Here is a 21,629-nt window from a genome sequence, read left to right as displayed (position 1 = left end):
TTATAAGGTGGATAGAAAGCTGGTATCAAGTGGAGTGCCCCAGGGGCTGGTTTCGTTCAACATCTTTATTAATGATCTGGATGATGGGATGAACTGCACCCTCAGCAAGTTCGCAGATGACATTAAGCTGGGGGGAGAGGTAGATAAGCTGGAGGGTAGGGATAGGGTCCAGAGTGACCTAGACAAACTGGAGGATTGGACCAAAAGAAATCTGATGAGGTTCAACAAGCACAAGTGCAGAGTCCTGCACTTAGAAAGGAAGAATCCCACGCACAGCTACAGGCTGGGGGCCGTCTGGCTAAGCAGCTGTTTTGCAGAAAAGGACCTGGGGATTACAGTGGATGAGAAGCTGGATATGAGTCAGCAGTGTGCCCTTGTTGCCAAGAAGGCTAACGGCATATTGGGCTGTATTAGTAGGAGCATTGCCAGCAGATCGAGGGAAGTGATTATTCCCCTCTATTTGGCACTGGTGAGGCCACACCGGGAGTACTGCGTCCAGTTTTGGGCCCCCCACTACAAGAAGGATGAGGACAAATTGGAGAGAGTCCAGCAGAAGGCAAACACAAATGATTAGGAGGCTGGAGCACATGACTTACGAGGAGAGGCTGAGGGAACTGGGGTTATTTAGTCTGCAGAAGAGAAGAATGAGGGGGAATTTGATAGCAGCCTTCAACTATCTGAAGGGGGGTTCCAAAGAGGATGGAGCTCGGCTATTCTCAGTAGTGGCAGATGACAGAACAAGAAGAAATGGTCTCAAGTTGCAGTGGGAGGGGTCTAGGGCAGTGGTTCTCAAACTTTTGTCCTGGTGACCCCTTTCACATAGCAAGTCTCTGAGTGCGACCCCCCCTTATAAATTAAAAACACTTTTTTATATATTTAACACTATTATAAATGCTGGAGGCAAAGCGGGGTTTGGGGTGGAGGCTGACAGCTCGCGACCCCCCATGTAATAACCTCATGACCCCCTGAGGGGTCCTGACCCCCAGTTTGAGAACCCCTGGTCTAGGGGAACCCTGACATGGTGGCAGCATGGTGGGATCATTCTGAACCAGAAGCACAGACTTCAGGATTTTAAAAGAACAAGTGGCCTTTTTCCTGAATTTTTGGCTAAATCACTTGGTGGTGGCAGCAATACCGTCCAAGGACAAGGAAAGGATTTGTGCCTTGGGGAAGTTTTTAATCTAAGCTGGTAGAAATAAGCTTAGGGGGTCTTTCATGTGGACAGGTTGGATATTGGGAAACACTATTTCACTAGGAGGGTGGTGAAGCACTGGAATGGGTTACCTAGGGAGGTGGTGGAATCTCCTTCCTTATTGGTTTTTAAGGCTCAGCTTGACAAAGCCCTGGCTGGGATGATTTAGTCAGTGTTGGTCCTGCTTTGAGCAGGGGGTTGGACTAGATGACTTCCTGAGGTCCCTTCCAACCCTGATATTCTGTGATTCTATGACTTGGGCTCACAGGGTTGTTTCATTGTTGTGTAGACTTCTGGGCTCAGACTGGAGCCTGAGCTCTGGGACCCTCCCACCTTGCGGGGTCCTAGAGCCCGGGCTCCACCAGCCCTGTGGCCTCAGTCCCGCAAAGTAGAGTCGGCTGGCATGGGCCAGCCGCAGCTGTCTAGTTGCCATGTAGATATGCCCTTAGAGTCTACATACAGCCATGCAATTAAAACAACTCCCAAAGCACAGGACAGATAACAGCTCCTGAACTTTAGATCTCCAAATGCAAGATGTTTCCTAGACAAGTCATTTAGCTGTTCTGCTAAAATCTGTTACCTCTTTTATAAAGCCACAGAAAACTACTAGCGTATCTCTTTGGTAAAACATTTTGTTGTTCTGCTGAGAGCGATACATATCACCCACCTCTTTTTCACAAATACACAGGCAGCTCCAATAATTCCAACAATTATTATGGAAAAAAGGATTGGGACAACAACAGCAGCAATATTAGACTGAGTGTTCGCTGAGAGAAAGAGAGAGAGAGAGAAGTGTTACGTGGGCTTCCAAGCAGTTTAGCCTTTTCTTGACTGAAATCCCCCCAGGAACACCTGCACACCCATGAGTGCAGGGTGAGATTCTGCCAAAGTGACAGGAGTCAGAGGTGCTCCATGCCACTACAGAGTTGGCCCAACAGTGCACAAAGCAGGAATCTCTTCCTATCCAAACCTGCTGTGCTCCACCCAGAACGAGATTGGCAAGCACCTCAGCACTTTGACGGCTGCAGACGAGCCAGCTAGCTAGCTAATTCATGTCAAATGTGGGCAAATCAAAGTGCTTAGGAACTTCCCTGATGATGGGAAATTTGAACAGAACCAGAGGCGGCTCCCAAATGATCTCCCATCTCCACTGCCTTCTTGCGCTCCCAAACTCAATGCAGAGCAAAGCCATTTCCGACACAAAGTGGATGGGATTGCTTTTCTCGCTATTTAACTCAATGCAGAAGGCAGCTCTTCAGATTCAAAGAGCCCATTTCCAGAGGTTTCTAAGCTCACACACAGGAAGACAGTTCGCTTTGCCCTGAAGCCATTGGCAAGCAATGCACGGCCACCCAGGACTGTGACCTCAGCGTTAACAAATAATTGAGGGAAATAGATCAGCTTTTAAGAGACTGATTTTCAAGTTTCTCTAACGCGCTTACCACTTGTAATCCCCATATCACCGTATTTTTCCCCATGCACTTCTATTCCAGTGCACCTGCTCTGTGCTGTGCTTCCCTCTCCAGAGAATAGCCCGGATTTCTATTAAAACATTAAACTTTGAATAAGCAAACTCACAATAGTCAGCCACGTAGAAATATGTGGGCTCTGTCCATGACCCATTTCCTGCCAGCGAGGTGGCTCGGATTCGGACGCTGTAGTTTCCAGGCTGTAGTCCACGTAACTTAAAGCCCTGTTCATTAGCAAACTGCTTACGAGAAACGCAGCGGTGTGCCTCCTGCAGGAGGATGGAAAACGACAGCTTTACTTCACTGCCTCTTGAAGAATGCAGCACAGCCAGGAGGCCTGTAACAATCAACCTCCCTTCCACAAATTAATCTGCAAATCTTCCCCGCCCAGCCCCTGCTGAACCCCAATAGACAGAGGGCACAGCACAACAGCTCCGTGTCTAGGGAGACTGAGATGATGCTGGAAATAGCAACTTGTGACCATGAATTATGAGCTCTCAGATCTGGCCTGCCCTAAGGCTGTTACTCAAGAGCGCTGCTCTCCACCTGTGCCCAATGAAACAAGCACGTGCACTTCTTTGACATGCAGCCCCTGTTGCAGTCATCCGGGCCCTTTGCACCTCAAGACATGGCTGTTCCTCAGAACTCTCCCAGACACCAGCGCTGGGGAAGATGAACTGCAGCACCATAATCGGTGCTAGCTCCCTGCACGTTTCCAAGTGCGATTCCAGGTGGTGGGTTTAGACTATAAATTCTAAAGCACTAAGTCACTCAGGGCCTGATTTCGTGGGGGCTGGCTCTGCCAATGGGATGTAAATAGGTGGATGCTGCTAGCAAGGGTTATCCCCACATTCTGGAGTCTCCCCTCACCCCCAGCTCACTGCCAGAGCCCAGATTAGTTAAGCTTTCCAGCACCTGTACTTGGGTGGAGAGTCTGGGCCATGTAACAACAGAGCAAAATTCTGGCATTTGGGGTGGATTTCAGAGTCTGCTAGAGCAGACATTCCTATGTATCTGAACACGCTAGTGGGCAGGCAGCCAGAGCACAGCATGGCAGCTTATTACCTGCATTGTTTATAAACAATCAAATACAGTTACTGCAAGTCAGAACAGGAGAGCGCCATGAGTCCCCAGGGTCCTTTTGCCTTTGTCCAGAAGGATGTCTAGGAAGGGCTTTTATTTATATCACTAACATCTGGGTGGCTTTTAAATGTATTTCAGCTAACGCCATAATGATTTATTGCAGCCAGTGGGCAGTTTCCTATGAAAGCCGCTGAGAATTCTAATACCCTGGTTAATGGTGATTTTCATTTGGCATCAAATCAACATTCAAAACACCAAAAGAAGAGTTCTTAAACAAACAAAAGGGTGGGAGAGCTAGAAAGGCCAAGACTTCAGCCTTCCTACCAACTCATAACTTAGGCACATATTTAACACCCAAAGAAGTTCAGTGACTAGCAGTAGTTTATTCCTAACACTATTTATTCATGAAATCATTCACCGATCTCAGCACATACCCAGCCCACTGCAGGGAGGGAAGGGCTGCATATCACCCTGAGAGTTGGATTTGAAAGGCAAAGAAAGAAAAGCCATAAAAACATGTTGCCCAAAGATCAAGAAAACAAACGAGAACAACAGCTATGTTAGTCCAAAGGTTAACTCTGCAAGTGGAGTATTCTGCTGATCACCCAAGAAGGAAGCTCATACCAAGCACAGTGCTACAACAAGTAACCAAAGGAAGACGAGCTAAATCACAAGCTATTTCAAATGAAGTCCTCCCATGGATACCTTTTAAAGGTTATTAGCATGAGGACTCCCCCCCATAGTTCTCCTGAACGGCAAAGAGACAAATAATTGTGTGTTGGAATGCTCCGATCTTCCCCATTATAACGGTATATCCTGGATTTGCCTCTCATTGTTTAGTAGTATTATATCAGGTGGGACGTATGCCATTTACTGTACTGGGCCTCAATTCTGCCGTTTGTACTGGGCAGGCAAACCCTTCCACCCATGCAGAGCCCCACTGGAACCCTGCCCAGGCATTGGGCTCTGCCCATGCAGTTCAGCTTGCAGGGTCAGGGTTGCCATTTACTATATCCTTGAACTGTAACTTCAATTGTTTCGCAATAAGCAGCTGAGATTTACATCTATATTGTTTCCATAGCTTTCTGTGCACTAAAATCCCTACAGAAATCCCTGCACCAGGCTAACAAATGAGAGACTCATGCTGAGGACACCGATATGTAGTGCTGTCCATCACCATGGAACACACTCCCAGAGGGTAAGAGTGGGCACATTTCTGTGCCAGAGTAGCTGGTAAGTTCATGCAAAAAAGAAACCAGACAAACTAGAACAATAGGGCAGGGTGGAATGCCTTGCATTTCCGGAGCAACATCATGCAAAACAGAACTTCCACAGCTGGTTTCCATGAACTCCTGCAGCCAGTCCTCCCTTGCAGCTATAGTGATACACCTACGGGCAGAGCTGTGCTCTGTGTTACTCCCGCAGGAGGGGAGTGCATAGCTGCAGCCAGTCATTACTAGGGAGGTGGTGGAGTCTCCTTCCTTGGAGGTTTTTAAGGCCCGGCTTGACAAAGCCCTGGCTGGGATGATTTAGTTGGGAATTGGTCCTGCTTTGAGCAGGGGGTTGGACTAGATGACCTCTTGAGGTCCCTTCCAACCCTGATATTCTATGATTACCAAGACAGACATTCCAGGGCACTTTTATCATCATGGCAAATTCCAAAGGGATGTGGTCTCCTTGAAGATTGAGCACCATCCACATCGCACTCTGGCTAGCTCTTTAAAGGGGGTGCTGCTATATTCAGTTTACGTCCATCACTGGCAATTTGATTGTGCCACCAAAGTTTCTGGCGCCCACACGATTGCCGGCTGTGTCACAGCATTCCTTGGTACACACACTTTGGAATTCATTGGTCTTCCGTTCTAATATGTCCATACCAAGAAAGCTACCGAACCAGTGGTGATGGAGGCAGTTGGTGGGCTCTGCTTCAAACAGCCTCAATTCTGATCTTGTCCTGACACTTGATAAGGAGGAGATGAGTCCAGGGAATGTAGCAATATGCAAATTCAACTTCCCAGCTGCCACTACTAGCTATCTCCCCATGTTAGAGCAAGGGTGTAGAGCGCACACCTACTCACATACCATCCATGGACAGGCTGAATGAAAGAAGCTCTCACCTCTGGCTCCCCAAGACGCCCATAATTCACTTCATATAGCACAATTAGCCCATTCGGCTCCTTTGGCTCCTGCCACTTCAAATGAACAGCATTTTTTTCGACCAGCTCATGGGTAACTGGACCAACAATGTCATCAGCCTTTGCTAAAACCAACAGATTTGTTACAAAGTTATGTTTAGAAAAAACTTTCTTTAAGTTCTAAAATATTTTACAAAATGCAAACCTGGCCCAGCCCAATATGTCAGCCTTTCCCACCTAACCAACGAACAGGGATATTTATTAGCAATAGGTACAGCCTAGTTCATCAGCATGAGCTTCCCAAGGCATTTTCTGAAATGCAGCTAACACATCGAGAAAACGGCCATTTAAAAATATTAGATTCCCCTGAAGCAAAGCTGAGTAAAGGCAACTCACCTTCTGGCATGGTTCTGGCACTAACATATGCTGCGACACTGCACCGGAATTCTTGGGCATCATGATTACAAGCATGGAGCTCAATGCGATACCCTGTAAAATGCTGCAGACCTGAGATAACCAAGGACTCCTTAGACTTAACTCTCTCAAAAGGTTTCTGTTCCTCTACAGTTTCAGGTGCTATTGCAGAGGAGGTATTCAACGAAGATGGGATGGTGGGTACCACCACAGTGGCATTAGCCACACTGCCAAGATCTCTTCGTTTTCGTGATGGCCTGCAGAACAACACATTTAAGAAATTATTCACCATATTTAGCTCAAACATATTTATCTGGGAGTTCAGAGTTCATCTGAAAACTCAAATGCAAGTAGAGTGCACTTGCAATGCAGCACAAACTAAAGAATTCAGAACTTTTTGTTCTAACAACCCTGTCTCAATGTCTTTGCAGAAACGTTACCTTTTAGTGGTGCCTGTGATCTTGATCTACCTTTGTTTCATAACTGTACATAGAAATAATAAAAGCTAAGGCCAAAGTATGCAATGACTCAAGTTCTCCCAATTCAGCGCAGCTGAACATTGCAATGATGTTATTAATCTCTGGGTTCTACAGAGGTAGGATGGTGCCTTAACAAGACTGCAATACTCAAGACTTCGCCCCCATTTACTGTAGCTTTGACCATATGGGATCATGTCCTAAGCCCTCAGTTTGAGCATATTGGGTGCTGCACATATTCCAGGCATCCTAAACCTGCATTTAAAACTCATAAGACTGGTTTCATGGCTCACTGGAGTGTGCCCACTACTCTGAGCCCTATAGTTTCTGTTTTGTACAAGAAGAGAATTTTCACCCTTTCACACCAACCAGGTCTTGAATGTTCTTTTCAACATTTTAAAGAATAAAGTTAAACAAAGATCCCAGTACTGCAAGACTCACATCGCACACATTAGTAACATTCAGTAGTGGTTAACTGAAGTTTTTCTTTCAAATTACTGTATATTAGTTAGCAGATTTACTTCAACTTCTTGCTGTTGTGACTATCAAGTTGTCAGACATGACTTTGGCAGTCCCCCATACTGTAAGAGAGAGCTGCTAGTTAACCTCAAAACCAGAAAAAGGGGACATTTTTGTTTCACTAGAATTCAGTTCCAAGCACCAGCCTGATTCTCTCCCCACCTCTTCCCCCCCCCAAATTATGTTAAATCAAGACAGTTACAATCAGCATTTGAATCCTGTGATCACATTTGCAACTAGGAATTTCAGGCTGGGAACTCTGAGTGAATTGGGGGATCCAAGTTATGCCAGGAACAATCAATGTTAGTTGCATGAGGGGAATCCATGTTCCCTGTTTCCCTCAATGAGAATTTTCCATCACTCTCTTACCAAACACGTTAAAATCCAAATCACATGTTAATGGGGACAATTGTGATCTTTGCTATTAAAGCGAGTCATCTGAAAGGAACAGCACTATGAACATCTCCAGAGTTTACAAATGCAACAAGCCGTTGAAGCAAATCTTTGCTGCTGAATTGAACTTTCCACTGCCACCCTCAGGCTATCAAGCACATGATTGGCTAACTAAAATTGCAGCAGGTGATTGCATGGGTCAGGTCTTTACCTAGAGTCCTCAGTTCCATTCCCTGATGTTATTTTTCTGAAAAAACAAATGCAGCCACTTTGAAAGCAGATCGAAAATGTCGTAGAATTAAACATTATGTTTCGCACAGTAATACAGACAAATTCACTGGCAAGAGAGAACGTGACCCCAAATGGCAGGCTCAGCACAGCACATTCTCGGCTTTAGATTTCTATTCCTGTAATTACTAATTAACTCCAGACAAACCATTTTTAAGTTGTTGTTCTCCTAACTTGCGCATTGCTCTGAACTGTGCTCTCTAATAATGAGGCAGAGTTCAAAGATGCAATACTAGGTCACAATTAAAAACAGATCACCTCCCACCCATCCCGAGGAATCTTTATGGTTAACTAGAATCTTGTTTACACTTCACAATTTAGCTCTTCCCCACTGTTTACAAAGTGCTGACTCAGCAGTTTCCCAAGTCCGAGATTATTTTTGTTTTTCACAAGTACAACAGTAATCTCCCTGATGAGAGCTGTGCTACTCGGCACTCTCCTCTAACTTAGAGCTGTGAATGGAAAAATACAGAAAGAACTCTTAAAATGCTAGAGAATAAGAAAAGCTTCTGAAGCTGCAAACTCAAGAACTCCAAGTCTTTTATTGTTCTAGATCGGACCATGGGCCAAATCGGACCGCAAGACGCTTTTGAACAGACCCCAAAATCTTTTTATTTACTTATTGTTGTTGTTGGGTTGTTGTTTTTTTTAAATTTTCTCTGGAATCTGGACCTTGACTATACCTTGACCAATAAATTTGGATCTTGACAAAAAATAATTAACTAACCCTTCCTAGATTTAAAGCAACTCCCTTGCTAAATCCTCTCTGCTCTCCTCGCTGTCATTCCAGCCTCTCTTTTCAATACAACCCAAGGCTATTCAGGTGGCTTGAGTGGTTAGCTATCTGAAATACCCAGTCTGGTCTCCATTCCCAGATTTCCCTGTCCCCCAGAGAGGCTGGGTCCAGCAGCGCTGTGAGAGAGTGCTCAGTCCCAGAGAAGGGGAAACACCTGGGAACACCCACCAGGGATGGCCCTGGCTGAATCAGAAGCATTTAGTGGCTCAGTAGCAGCCATATAGTCCTTTCTCAGGGGTGAGCCTTCAGGAGGAGGGGGCATTTGAGCCTCGCTCTGTTTTTTTCCGATGCAATACTCCCCACCCCCATTCGAGCTCTCACGTTCCAATTGCTTTGGAAGCCACTTCCTTACTGTTGCTCATCCCTGTGTGAAACTGTTTCCAGTACAAGAGCAAACCATGTGATAAAGAAGAAACAAAACATCAGCTTGTGACCACCACTGTGTTCAGCTGCAAGAGGAAGTCACGAATCTCACAGCTGGGGTGAAAAGTTCCCTACTGATGGCTAGGAAGGGGGCTATGGGAAGGCAGTGCCTTAAGAAATCCATAGCCTATTCTATCAATGCAAAAGGAAGTTAGCCTACAAGTTCTATGCAAGTCCCACCCCACCCCCACTCAGTCCGCCTTGCACTTGGCCAGGGAGCAGTCCTTGTGACACTCCTTCCCAGACCGAGTTCTGAGAGTGGGTCAGAAAAAAAAAAAAAAAAAAGAGAGAAGCAGTGGGATTCAGGCTGGCTGGGTGTGTCTGTGGCAGGGCACGGCTTCGGGCACAGACACTGCCTGGGGAACAGGTTTCCTGTAACAAACAGGGAAGGGGGAAAGAGGAAGAAAAAAGCCAAAAGGAAGCAAGGAGAGCCAACTGGGAGGCAATCAGGACAGAGATGGGCCCCCTCTTTACTACCCCTACCACCTTCTGCTTACAACCCTGCACAATTTCATAAGCCTCCTGCTGGTCTCCTACAAGGGCCTGGTCTTCCTTTTCATGACGAAGCAGGCTCTGCTTTCAAGTAGGGGTCTCTGCAATGCTGTTAGGGAGGAGGCCACTGGCAGTTAGCGGCAGCAGAAATGAGATATGGAATTAAATACATATCCTATTTTGCTGCCAGACCCTGGATAAGTTGCCCTGGAGCAGACTAGCAGGCAAGAAACAGCAGCAAAACAACCTCTAATTCACTTTGCCACTCATCACAAAAAAGTCAACCTAGCAGGCAGACTAGATGTCAGGAGAATTGCGTCTCTGCTGCTGGCTTATGACAGTGAAGGGGCCCTGTATTAGTGAATTAATTAATGTAACAGGGCTGGAGGTTTCTTCCTTAGCAGGCTGACAAGGTGGTGTCTTGGTTATTGGTTTCTTCTTAGAATACATACCCCAGAAACTGGCCTGAGAAGCATCCTGGGCTGGCTGCACAATAAAATTAAAAATCACATTATAAGAACCGTTTGCCTAGATCAAGAGGATATTGCCTATGTGATAATGGCTTGTATCCTCTCTGCCTGCTGAGTACACAGAGTCCTGGGCAATCCCACTGTAGCTCTACATTTCACACGGAAACCTGCTCATCACCACAGCACAAGCAGCAAGAAAATAGAGAAGTAAGGGACTTTGCAGATGCTTCCATGTGCCAATGGCAGGCATCACTCACTCAGGCTCAGAGAGAGGAATGCTGTTTAGTACTGCACTTTAAATAAAAGCATTAATTGTCATAGCTAGGCCTTTGTCAGGCAGCTGCAAATAAATATTTTCTGGTTAAGTGCAACCAGCAGAGAACAGATTTGATGTCTGAAACTCATTATGATAGTTTAGAGAGAAAATTACTACCAACCCCAACTTGATTCCCATAGTGCATTCTCTGTAACTCATATGAAGTGCGAACACATTCAACGTCACTTAATGTGACACAGTGTGTGCCATTCAAAACAGGCCATTTACCACCCACAGCAGTTACATTCCTCATGGTATTGGAGGTATTTCCCATGCTAAGTACAGGGAAGACCGCAAATACCGCAGTAAAAGACAAGGCTGTGGCATGGTAAACTTCCCTTTTTCTTCTTTTATTTTTAAGTGGCTATTGCGCAAAAGCTGCAAAAAAGTTTCAGGCAGAAGAAACGGTCATTTCTGGCATCAGATGAGTTTAAATAAGCTTCCAGGTTTTTAATAATTCGCTGAGATTTCTCAGTTTATGAGGTCAGGCTGAGGAGAATGCCGAGATCATGCAGCAAACTGGGGTTTCCCAAAACTGAGGTAACATCAGTTGTTCGAGTTCTAGTTTCACCAGTCTCAGCCACATATCCATCCAGATTTTGCTCTAGACAGCCCTGTAGATATCTTTGTCTGACATAGTGCCCTGGAGAGACTGGCAACATGACCAAACCCTGCCTTCAGTCTTTGTCAATTTACATTTCCCCACCCCAAGCCAACTAAACGTAGCAGCAGTGGCAGAGTTTGTTACCTGGGGACAAACACCTCATTGTGCAGATAGTTCTCAAACATTTTGCGGAAGGCAGACTCTTCCTGCTCCTTCTGTATTTGAGAGTCAGTTTTTGGACAGGAACAACAGTCTCCACTGATGTCCTCGTTTTCACTTTGATTATATTTATGAGGGTCTTCAGATTCAAAAGGGGGAGACCAAGTCCTCGACGGCAATTTTAGTCCTATGGAGAAAAGAATTCTTAGATCACACACACCGCCTTGCAAAAGTCATTAGCTGATTGGCACAGCAGTTTAAGTCATATAGATTAAAAAAAAAGTCAGAACTATTTCCAGATTATTCCTTGAAGGTCACTGAGCTGACATTCCTTTTGGCATGTCTCTTCCCCACATTGAGTCTTGAAATCCAGACGCAGCATCCTGGCTGGCAGCTTGTCACATATATACCAGCAGCAGTGAACCATCCAGCCATGGATGCTCCAGTCTAATGAATTTCCGAACACTAAATCAGCTCCGCTTAGCCACGCTGGGCCAGCATACAACATAGCTGATGCCCTCCTCAGCCCTGAAAGGGGTGTACATATTGGCAGATCAGAGGTTACAAGTAGGGTCCTAGGTGAGGTAACTACGATACCCACACAAGGAAATAAAGAAACAAATCAACAGAGCTAGACGTGTACCCAGAAGCCTCCTGCTACAAGACAGGCCCAAAAGAGAAACCAACAGAACTCCACTGGCCATCACCTACAGTCCTCAGCTTAAACCTCTCCAACGCATCATCAGTGATCTACAACCCATCCTGGACAATGATCCCTCACTTTCACAGACCTTGGGAGGCAGGCCAGTCCTCGCCCACAGACAACCTGCCAACCTTAAGCATATTCTCACCAGCAACCACGCACCACACCATAACAACTCTAATTCAAGAACCAACCCATGCAACAAACCTCGATGCCAACTCTGCCCACATATCTACACCAGCAACACCATCACAGGACCTAACCAGATCAGCTACAACATCACCGGCTCATTCACCTGCACGTCCACCGATGTTATATATGCCATCATATGCCAGCAATGCCCCTCTGCTATGTACATTGGCCAAACTGGACAGTCACTACGCAAGAGGATAAATGGACACAAGTCAGATATCAGGAATGGCAATATACAAAAACCTGTAGGAGAACACTTCAACCTCCCTGGCCACACAATAGCAGATGTAAAGGTAGCCATCTTACAGCAAAAAAACTTCAGGACCAGACTCCAAAGAGAAACTGCTGAGCTCCAGTTCATTTGTAAATTTGACACCATCAGATCAGGATTAAACAAAGAGTGTGAATGGCTAGCCAACTACAGAAGCAGTTTCTCCTCCCTTGGTGTTCACACCTCAACTACTAGCAGAGCACCTCACCCTCCCTGATTGAACTAACCTTGTTATTTCCATACTGATTTATACCTGTCTCTGGAGATTTCCATTACTTGCATCTGAAGAAGTGAGGTTCTTATCCACAAAAGCTTATGCTCCCAATACTTCCGTTAGTCTTAAAGGTGCCACAGGACCCTCTGTTGCTTTTTACAGATTCAGACTAACACGGCTACCCCTCTGATAGGTGAGGTAGAGTTCACCACTTCAATGGATGTTTATGATACACGCAGCAAGACAGCAGGGCATTGTTCACTGGTGACATGTTTAAGGGCTTGTCTACATTGGCTTTCAAACCAGGATTAAGCACAGCATACTGTTGGCTGTAGCCAAAAGGGTCTTCTAACATGACTTTGCCAGCTGGGGTGGGTGAAGCCTATAACCTGTAATTAGGGGCTGCTGGATTCATGAAACATTCAGACAGCCAGTCCTCTCACACCTTGGGTCTAGAAGTCTCTAGTCTGCAGACGTGAAACAGCCTTTGGCTCCAATCTGTGCTTGAAGAGTCATGACACTTGGAAAGACACCCGTAAATCTCTTTAGCCCCAAAACAGATCTGGAAGCCACGGAGGGGGTTACATTTCAGACTAATCTGACCCCAGGTCTCCAGAAGCCCAACAATATTTTCATCTCACTCTTATTAGCTTTGATAAAACTGGTTACCCAGATTAAGAGAAGCAAGAGCAGAAGGCAGATCCCAGAAGGCTTAAAACATATGATTTTACTGTGTTCAAACCAACCAACCAACCAGCAATTCCTCACAATCTCTGATGGTGGGCCTGGCAATAGCGACCAGGTCAATGCAAAAAAGACAGTGGGAGAACACAGCCTTAACAGCTCTGGCTACATCACTGTGTGCTCCAAGAGCATCATCCACTAACACGCCATGATCCTGTGTCCCACCCACCTCCCACATGACAGAGAAAGAAACCCCACAGGTAGTATGAGACTAGCAGAGGCCGGCAGCTTGAATGTTAAACCCGGGATGCGGGATGGGAAAAAAGGGCACCTACCCTTCAGGCAGTAGTCGAGTTCGAAAAGCTCGCTGTCCTCCAGCTGCTTCTGCCAGAACACCAGGTAGTGTGTGATGTTCCCGTTCGGCTCAGAGGGCGGCTTCCACTTCAGAATGATCTGGGACGAAGAGTTGGAAACCGATATTGGATCTAATGGGACTGAGGGAACTGAAGGGAGAAAGACACAGAGGTCACTCAGATCACTGTACCAAAAGAGACCGAGGATACGAGGCAAGAATTATTGTGACACTTTGGGATTCAACCCAGACCAGGGAGGGATTGTGTCACTGCCTGCCCTGCAACTCTGGGTGCCTTCTGTGCTATGCTGCCATGGCTCACAGCCCTGACACCAACAGCCAGCCTACAACCAAGCAGGTCACACCTGGCTTCCACCACCCAGTTACTTTTTGCAGAATGATCCCAACACCCTCCCAGCCCCGAATTTTCCCCAAACCGTCTGTCCTGTGACCATCTGCAGGGGTCCCAGAATTCAATGGTCAATGAGGGTCTGGCTGGAGAATCTTGCCTGCATGCTTGGGGTTCAACTGATCGCCATATTTGGGGTCGGGAAGGAATTTTCCTCCAGGGTAGATTGGCAGAGGCCCTGGAGGTTTTTCGCCTTCCTCCGCAGCATGGGGCGGGGGTCGCTAGCTGGAGGATTCTCTGCGACTTGAAGTCCTTAAATCACAGGATTTGGGGACTTCAACAGCTGAGTCAAGGGAAAGGGGGTGGGTCAGCTTTTGTGGCCTGCATCATGCGGGACGTCAGACTAGATGATCATACTGGTCCCTTCTGACCTTAAAGTCTATGAGTCTATGAGAGTTACTGTGTTACCCCTCTCAGCCAGCCCCAACTTAGAGACAGGAGGATCAGAGCCACCCTGCCCTCCCCACAGGACTCCTGGCAGTGCTAGTACCAGTACCAGTCTCACCTATTGTCTGGTACAGTCTATCGACTTTTTTCACTAAACTGGAGCCCTCTCACTGCCCCCTGAATGAAACATACACAAACTGACCCTGATCCTGACCTCATTGCTGATAATCATCATCACAATAAGAGAAGGGGAAAAAAAGTAAGCTTACTCTGGGTCTTTCAATGCACCTGATTTCACCTGTCTCTTCTCTGGACAGGGACTATCTTTATATTTTGTGTGTTTTGCACAGTGAAAACACACATTGCCAGCACTGAAGCAAGTAATTATGGGGATTCAATTCAGCTCTCTCCCCAATGAATGGTCAATTCCCTCGTAAATTATTTCCTTATAGTCTTCCAACCAGGCCTCAGAACATTAAGACTCACCTTTTTCCAACATTACTTGGTTTGTCCTGATTCAACAGTTTGCTTTACCAGGCAAACAAACAGAAATGAAGGGAGAAATGTCCTGCACAGAAAAAAATTCAGGCCTCCCCCATCCCAGATTCAATGGCACTTGATGACACTGCAGCAGGGTTACACCAGCGTGTGAACACGATCATGCACAAAGAATGAACGAGGAGCCTGCGTGCATTATATTCGGGCACACAGCGCCAGTGGAGAGACCAAGAACCATTCAGGCAAGGAGTTTGGGGGGTATGTTTTTCCTTGCCATATGCAAGAGGACAGTACTCACCAGTAGCATTGGTCTGGACGTAGATAATTTCGCTCTTTGCACCGTATGTCCTTCGTTCGTCCGAGAAGGTGACCAGTGTCTTAACGAACACAGCGTACTGAGTCCACGGCTTCAACCCCCGCAGGAGCCACCCCGGCTGGGCCTGAGCTTTCGGCTCATTTGACCGTGGGGGAGGGTCAACATCAACCACTGTCCAACTATTTGATCCACAGGCGTCTTGTCCATCAAACTCGGTCACATTCTGATATGGACTTTTTCCAAGGGAAAGAGAAGGACAAAGGCCTCACGTTAATAGAATCCAAACTGCAGGTTTTTAGGAAATAATCACAACAAATATGAAACACCAAAGACCATGATAATCCTTTATCCCAGGATTGCCAAGAGCTTTACAAACAGAGCATCACAACATCCAGGCGGGGGGAGGGTATTATCAGTTGGAGGAATTGAGGCACAGAGAGGTGAAGGGAGTCTGTCCATCCAGAAAGTCTGTCAGGAACCCTGTAATCTTGACATCCAGCTGTCTAATGGTGCCACAACTCATCATCAGTCACTGCTCCACAGACACAGGATTTACCAAGCCAGAGCAACCACTCGTCTGCAGAACACTATTCTCACCACAGCAGCCAGATAAAGGAAAATGCAACAACCTCAAAGGAACCCACTGAGCCCATGGTGCAAAGGCCTAGCAGTGAGTGGGGTTGAATAGGGGGATGGGCATCATTTCTTCCAAACGGTCAGCTGACGTCTCGAAGCAGGAGGCAGCCAGAACCCAAAGCTTCTCCACAAACAAAAATGGAGGAATTCTATTTTTGCTTCAACATATGGAGACAGGTCTTTGCCCTTCTGTTCATACAGCCTGTCCCAAACGATGCCCTACTCAATCTGCCGCCCTGCTAAAGGAAAGCCTGCGATTACAGCTGGTTTAGGAGAATGGAATGAAATGGCAATCAGACACAGGTGGCTGTAACTTGATCTGGTATAAGGAAGCTCAGAACAGCTGCTTGAGTCACCCCATGCGGAAAGAACAGTTCTCTCTAGGATTGAAACTAGTTCTTGTCACTGGCTGCATTGCCCACCGCTGAGAAAACAACACAGCAGCACTCAAGGAGCCAAAAGATGCTCAGGAATCCCAGAGTCTTCTCACATCTGGGCTGGTTTGTTTTTTAAAAACTGAATTCAGGGGCATGGGCTCTACAACCATTCCAGACACGAAAGACCAATATTCCTCCAGCCACAGTAGAATCTAACCCCAAGGAGCGAGCAGGAGATGGGCCATGGCAGAGGTAGGTCCTACAGAACATCTGGCACATAGGGAAGGAAATATTCATCGTCTGGGACTTCAGCAGGAAGTCGCCCTCCTTGGGAAGCACAGAGTCACATTGACCAGTCCTGCCTTCTTATCAGCTAAACTGAAGCAGTCAAATTTTACTATTTAAATAATTTTTTTAAAATTAAGTATTATAGAGCTCTCTCCTGCTCACCAGGAAACAGGGAAATAAATGCTCCTTTCCAGAAGTTCAGTAATCTCCAGTCAGAGGGTCCAGGAATACCATTCCTTACAATGTATTTTAGCTCCCCAAGCAAGCTACAGCTCATGAGCTGTGCAAGACCTCCCTACCATGGGACAGCTCAGAGCTCTGAGTTCATGAAAGGGGGTGCAGTTGTCTGGGAAGGGATTTTGTGAAATCTTTATTTTACCGCCGGTGTCATCAATCCACTTAGCTTTCTGCCTGTTGACAAGGGTTTTGATTTGAGCCCACGGACCAATGAACGCCTCCCACATCTCACAGAAATTCTGGATGTGTGGGGTGAGCTATAATTCAGGCCAAATGCGGCCGGCCGGCCTCAGCAGAGCCAGTTTGATATCCCTGATTTTTTAAAAATGGCTCTAGTCTGAAAGGGAACAGAAATGCCCCACTCCTCAGTGCAAATGGAGAGGTGACAAAAATCTACGGTTTCTGTAATAAGTGCTGAATTGAATGAGCTTCAATTCTGATTTTTAAGTTATTCTTTAGAGTATTTTCGCTGTACTGACATAGCTAACGCAGGGATCATAATTAGTACCTGTGCAGCAGAAAAGTGACATTGGAAATTTACATGAAATGGTCAGACATTTACAAGAATTAAACAGTGGTAACAGTGATTGGTCTGAAATCTGCTCTTTGAGGTCAGAAATAGTTTGTGGAAGTACTTCGAGCTACTAGGGGACTGTGTGGCTTGGGGTCATCTGAGTTGGCATCTCCCCAGAGTTATTGTACAGACTTCTCTACTTACGCTTCCTTGTAAAAAAGCATAAATCCTAGGAGATCACGGAAGTCAGGTGGCCAGTACGGCTCCCACTTTAGTAGGATCTTATCATGAGATGTTCTGATAGACGAAAACTTCAGCAATTCATTTTCACCTAAAGCAAAAGACAAAGGATATTGCTTTTTTACTTTATTTTAAAACTGAAGCGGTTTCTTTTAAGTTCCTGTTTTTCATAAACACATTTTAGAACCAAAGCTCTGGGAAATGCTTAGAGCTAGGAAGAACTGTATATTTTAGATTACAGTTGTAAAATGGTAGGATTGTGAACAATCCAATGGACTTATTGATTGGTTTGCTCAACATATCCAGTTTACAGGTTCTCTGTTCAGTGAGATGTCTGTTGTCAGATCTACCTACTAGTACTTGCTTAAACTGTGCAGATATCTTGGGTCAGAAACAACTGACACTCTTGTAAAAATTCTTACAAAAGAAACTGTACTTACAGGAGCTGGCGTTGAGAATAAAAAGCATTAAAGCAAGAACCGGAGATAGGACTTTTTGCTTAACATTGCACCAGTGATACAGCACATGCTTGCCATGGTGACACACCTAGCTACTATTGTGCAGACAAAAATGAGCCAGGCTGAGCGGCAGAAAAATGGAGGAAAAAGCAAAGCTGAACTGATTTTAATAAGCCAAATCTAGTGAAGAATCCGATGTTTACATCTGGACTGTCTACAGAATGGAGACCCAGGAGAACCCATAGTCAATTATTTAAAGCGATAAAGAAATAAAAGCTGCCTCAATCCTAGATAGACAGAAATCTAAAGCCTAAATGGGTTAAAATTCATGCTAGTCTGCAGAGACAAGACCAATGAAATGGTTTGTGAAGCTGCTCTAGCTTCTGCCTCCACTGTGATGAAATGCCCAGTCCTGCCAGGGAAGAGCAGGGTCCCATTGCAGAGAAGAACATGAACGACAGAAGCCATTGCAAGGTGAGAAGGCTTACAGTCTATTATTTCCAAGGGACCCAGGAAGGATAAACTGTGAAGCATTGATTGGATTTGCCATCCCTGCAGTAGCTGCATGAGGGAGGAAGGCTGTTAAGTTTGCTGGTGCCGAGTCCAGAAAAAACAATGGATTTTTTTTTTTTTTTTTGTATAAAAGAGGATGCTGCCAATTTGAAAACTAGACTTGAATCAAACAAAAAGCCAAACACATCAACAATGGGTAGTTTGGGGCGGACGTGCAGAGGAGCAAACCACAGCTGAGCCCACCAGAGGTAGCAGTGGGAGGGAGGAGGGCTGCTTGAAAGACAAACTGGACAGCCTGCCTGGCAGCTTTGCACCAAGAGTCTCACACAACCACACAAGAGCACGGTTGGGCCCCAGATCCAGCCGCTCACTCCCTGGGCCAGCAGAGGCAGCGCCCTCTGGCTCTGGGAAAAGCCCATTGCTGCTGTTTGGCTGGAGCGGGGATAGGAATCCTGCAGAGGCAGCACCCTCAGATCCAGTTCCCTCTTCCTCATCTAGGGCTGGAGCGGGTCTGAGAGGCTCGACTGGCACTCGATGTGCCCTGCTCAGCCATGGGAAAGCCTGTTTGAGTGGCATCTTTGGCTGGGAACAGGGTGAGATGCTGGCTCTGAGCACTCAGGCTAAGGCTTGGGAATGCTGCTGGAGGCAAAGCTGCTCCCTCTGTATTCCTTAGCTCTGTTGACATGGGACCTTCCTTATTATTACTTGAAAGGAAACTGCCAGCCTTTAAAAATAAGTCACATTTCTGCTTCAAAAGTTTCTCCGACGGTTGTCACAGCAACCGCTCCAGACGAACTGAGCAGAAATACTCTCTCCTTTTCAGTTTATTTTGCAGCATTTGTTCATTGTCACCACTTCCCATCGCACAGAGAAAGGAGACAATTAAACATGTGCACAGCAGCAGGGCCCAGATGCCCCACTCAGGATCGAGGCTGTGGCATGTGACGCACTGCGCAAAGACACAAGGCTGACCAGACCCTGCCTGAAGAGCTCCCAGTCAAAGAGTGGGAGGGGAAGGGCACCACAAAATGTTGTGGGGAAAAACCATATAACCACAAAAGTTGGCAGGGGGCCTCCAGGGCAGAGATCAGACCTGAAACTACTTTTAACTCGTGGCAAGTTGAGAGTGTCCCTTCAGCTAGCTTACAGAGTAACTGATGTGCCTCGGGCTTTACACAGAGAGCACCAGGGCAGTCCCTGCCCTGAGAACTTCACAAGACAGACAAGGAGGTTAGCAAGGGGGTGCACACGGCACAGATCTCTTCACATTATGAAGCTTCCTTACAAGAGGCTTGGTCGCCATTTGTCTTCTGGGCTATGTCATTCCTCTCCTGACGTCCCTTAGTCCCAGAGATCTCCTCCATCTTGTGGATTTCTGACAAGCAGAGTTTGGGGTTATAATGAAAGAAGAGCTTCCCCCTTGCTATGCTGAGGTTGTGTTTGCTCCAGTCCCAGAGCTGGCGCAGGTTCTGATTGTCAAGGGCATAGAAGGAGTAATTCCTGTGAGAAGAGACAGAATGGAAGAGGATGGGTTCATTATTAAACTGGCTTTTCTCATGCACTAATCCAGACATCACATGAAAGTTCCCCACACAGAGTATCATAAGGACAGGCTGCAACTATGGGCAGATTGCAATTAAACACACGTTTAAAAATAATTTGCTAACATTTTCCTGATGACTTACATTGGCCCCCCAATATGTAATAGACTGAAGCATCTTATATAAAAACTCACCCAGCTTCTAACGTCTCCCCTTTAATCAGATGTAGCTTACGAAAAAAAGAAAGAGAAACCAAGGCATAGGAGCGGCGAATTTTTAGGTAACCTGAGATTTCTTCAATCAAGCCAAGATTCGCTTCAAGCTCAGCTGCTATGTTATCTGGGGAGAGGGAAACAATAGGTTTAGGCTCTCTCTGATACCATGGTGATGAGCACTGTACCAGATCCCATTATTGTCCTAAAAGATCTGCTCTGGGAATTATTCTGGAGCAGTTCTATGGCCTGTGTTATACAGGAGGGTCAGTCTAGATGTTCACAGTGATCCCTTCTAGTCTTCAATCTATGAAACTTAACTTATGTTTCGATAACTAACTACATAGAGGGATTAATTCCTGAATCACTGTGGGGCTGAAGCACGCTTTCGGCAAACAAATTCTCCGCATTCAAAGCTTTAAAAGCCCTGCAGAGATCTCAGACTCAATGGACACTGCCTCATTGTCTTTTTTGACATGCAGTTCTCTCTCCCTACTGTCATGCTTTTCCGCATTCTGCGAGTTCTCCCTGATGCAGCTCATAAGATGCAGAGCTTACTTCCTCCACGGATGTTTATGACTAAACTTCCATTAATGATGGTGCAGCCACGAAGCTCCTGTGCAGATGTCACTGAATCAATTATCTTCTCTTTGCCGTAGTCACAAACCTTCGGACAGGGCCCTGCACATGGAGAACAGTGCAGGCTGAAAAACAAGAGAGTGCAGAAGATATATGACAGATGTTTTTGCAGAGCATAAACTGGGGCTTCTCCATCAGAATTCATACATGCAGGGTAATCAATTGAAAACGCAACGGTATTTTGACAATATGCTGAGCGGCTTACTTGCATCACACATAATACCTGGCTCTAAACAGCCTCACATAACACTTGAATATTCCTAAAAATTACTTTTTTCTTCATTGAAGTCCCAGCACTGGAATACAAGATATTGTGACAGAGGACAATTTCTCCTCACCAGTCTGAGGATCAAAACCAGAATGAGAGATCTGATAAAGAAGGAATCATCTAATGGTCTAAGCAGCTTTGATTTTAATTCAACAATGAATCATAGGACTGGAAGGGAATTTGAGAGGTCATCTAATCCAGTCCCCGGCACTCATCTCAGGATTAAGTATTATCTAGAGCAGTGGTTCTCAAAGCCGGTCTGCCACTTGTTCAGGGAAAGCCCTTGGCGGGCCGGGCCGGTTTGTTTACCTGCCGCGTCTGCAGGTTTGGCCGATCGCGGCTCCCACTGGCCGTGGTTCGCCGCTCCAGGCCAATGGGGGCTGCGGGAAGGGCGGCCAGCAAATCCCTCGGCCTGCGCCGCTTCCCGCAGTCCCCATTGGCCTGGAGCGGC

At 46.2% G+C, this 21,629-nt stretch overlaps 1 protein-coding gene across 2 annotated transcripts in view; it reads right to left on the bottom strand.

Annotated features, from left to right (window-relative positions):
- LOC117869064 (insulin receptor-like) overlaps positions 1–21,070 on the bottom strand; it is a 33,529-nt gene extending 12,459 nt beyond the window's left edge. Inside the window, exons 1-12 of one of the 2 annotated variants that reach the window (XM_034755564.1) lie at positions 20,830–21,070; positions 20,254–20,398; positions 19,804–20,018; positions 17,512–17,638; positions 15,238–15,488; positions 13,629–13,796; positions 11,215–11,416; positions 7,893–7,928; positions 6,276–6,550; positions 5,862–6,004; positions 2,771–2,930; positions 1,860–1,959 (exon numbers count right to left, since the gene is read on the bottom strand). In XM_034755564.1, coding sequence (XP_034611455.1) covers positions 1,860–1,959; positions 2,771–2,930; positions 5,862–6,004; positions 6,276–6,550; positions 7,893–7,928; positions 11,215–11,416; positions 13,629–13,796; positions 15,238–15,488; positions 17,512–17,638; positions 19,804–20,018; positions 20,254–20,398; positions 20,830–21,055 — 2,048 coding nt within the window. In that variant the 5' untranslated portion in view covers positions 21,056–21,070. The remainder of the gene's footprint in view (positions 1–1,859; positions 1,960–2,770; positions 2,931–5,861; positions 6,005–6,275; positions 6,551–7,892; positions 7,929–11,214; positions 11,417–13,628; positions 13,797–15,237; positions 15,489–17,511; positions 17,639–19,803; positions 20,019–20,253; positions 20,399–20,829) is intronic. The other variant, XM_034755565.1, reaches the window with a different exon arrangement.
- Between the last annotated feature and the right edge of the window lie 559 nt (positions 21,071–21,629).

The sequence above is a fragment of the Trachemys scripta genome, chromosome 22 (genome assembly GCF_013100865.1).
Source record: "Trachemys scripta elegans isolate TJP31775 chromosome 22, CAS_Tse_1.0, whole genome shotgun sequence".
In the NCBI taxonomy this organism is placed as follows: Eukaryota; Metazoa; Chordata; order Testudines; family Emydidae; genus Trachemys; species Trachemys scripta.
This window is presented reverse-complemented; position numbering and strand designations above follow the sequence as displayed.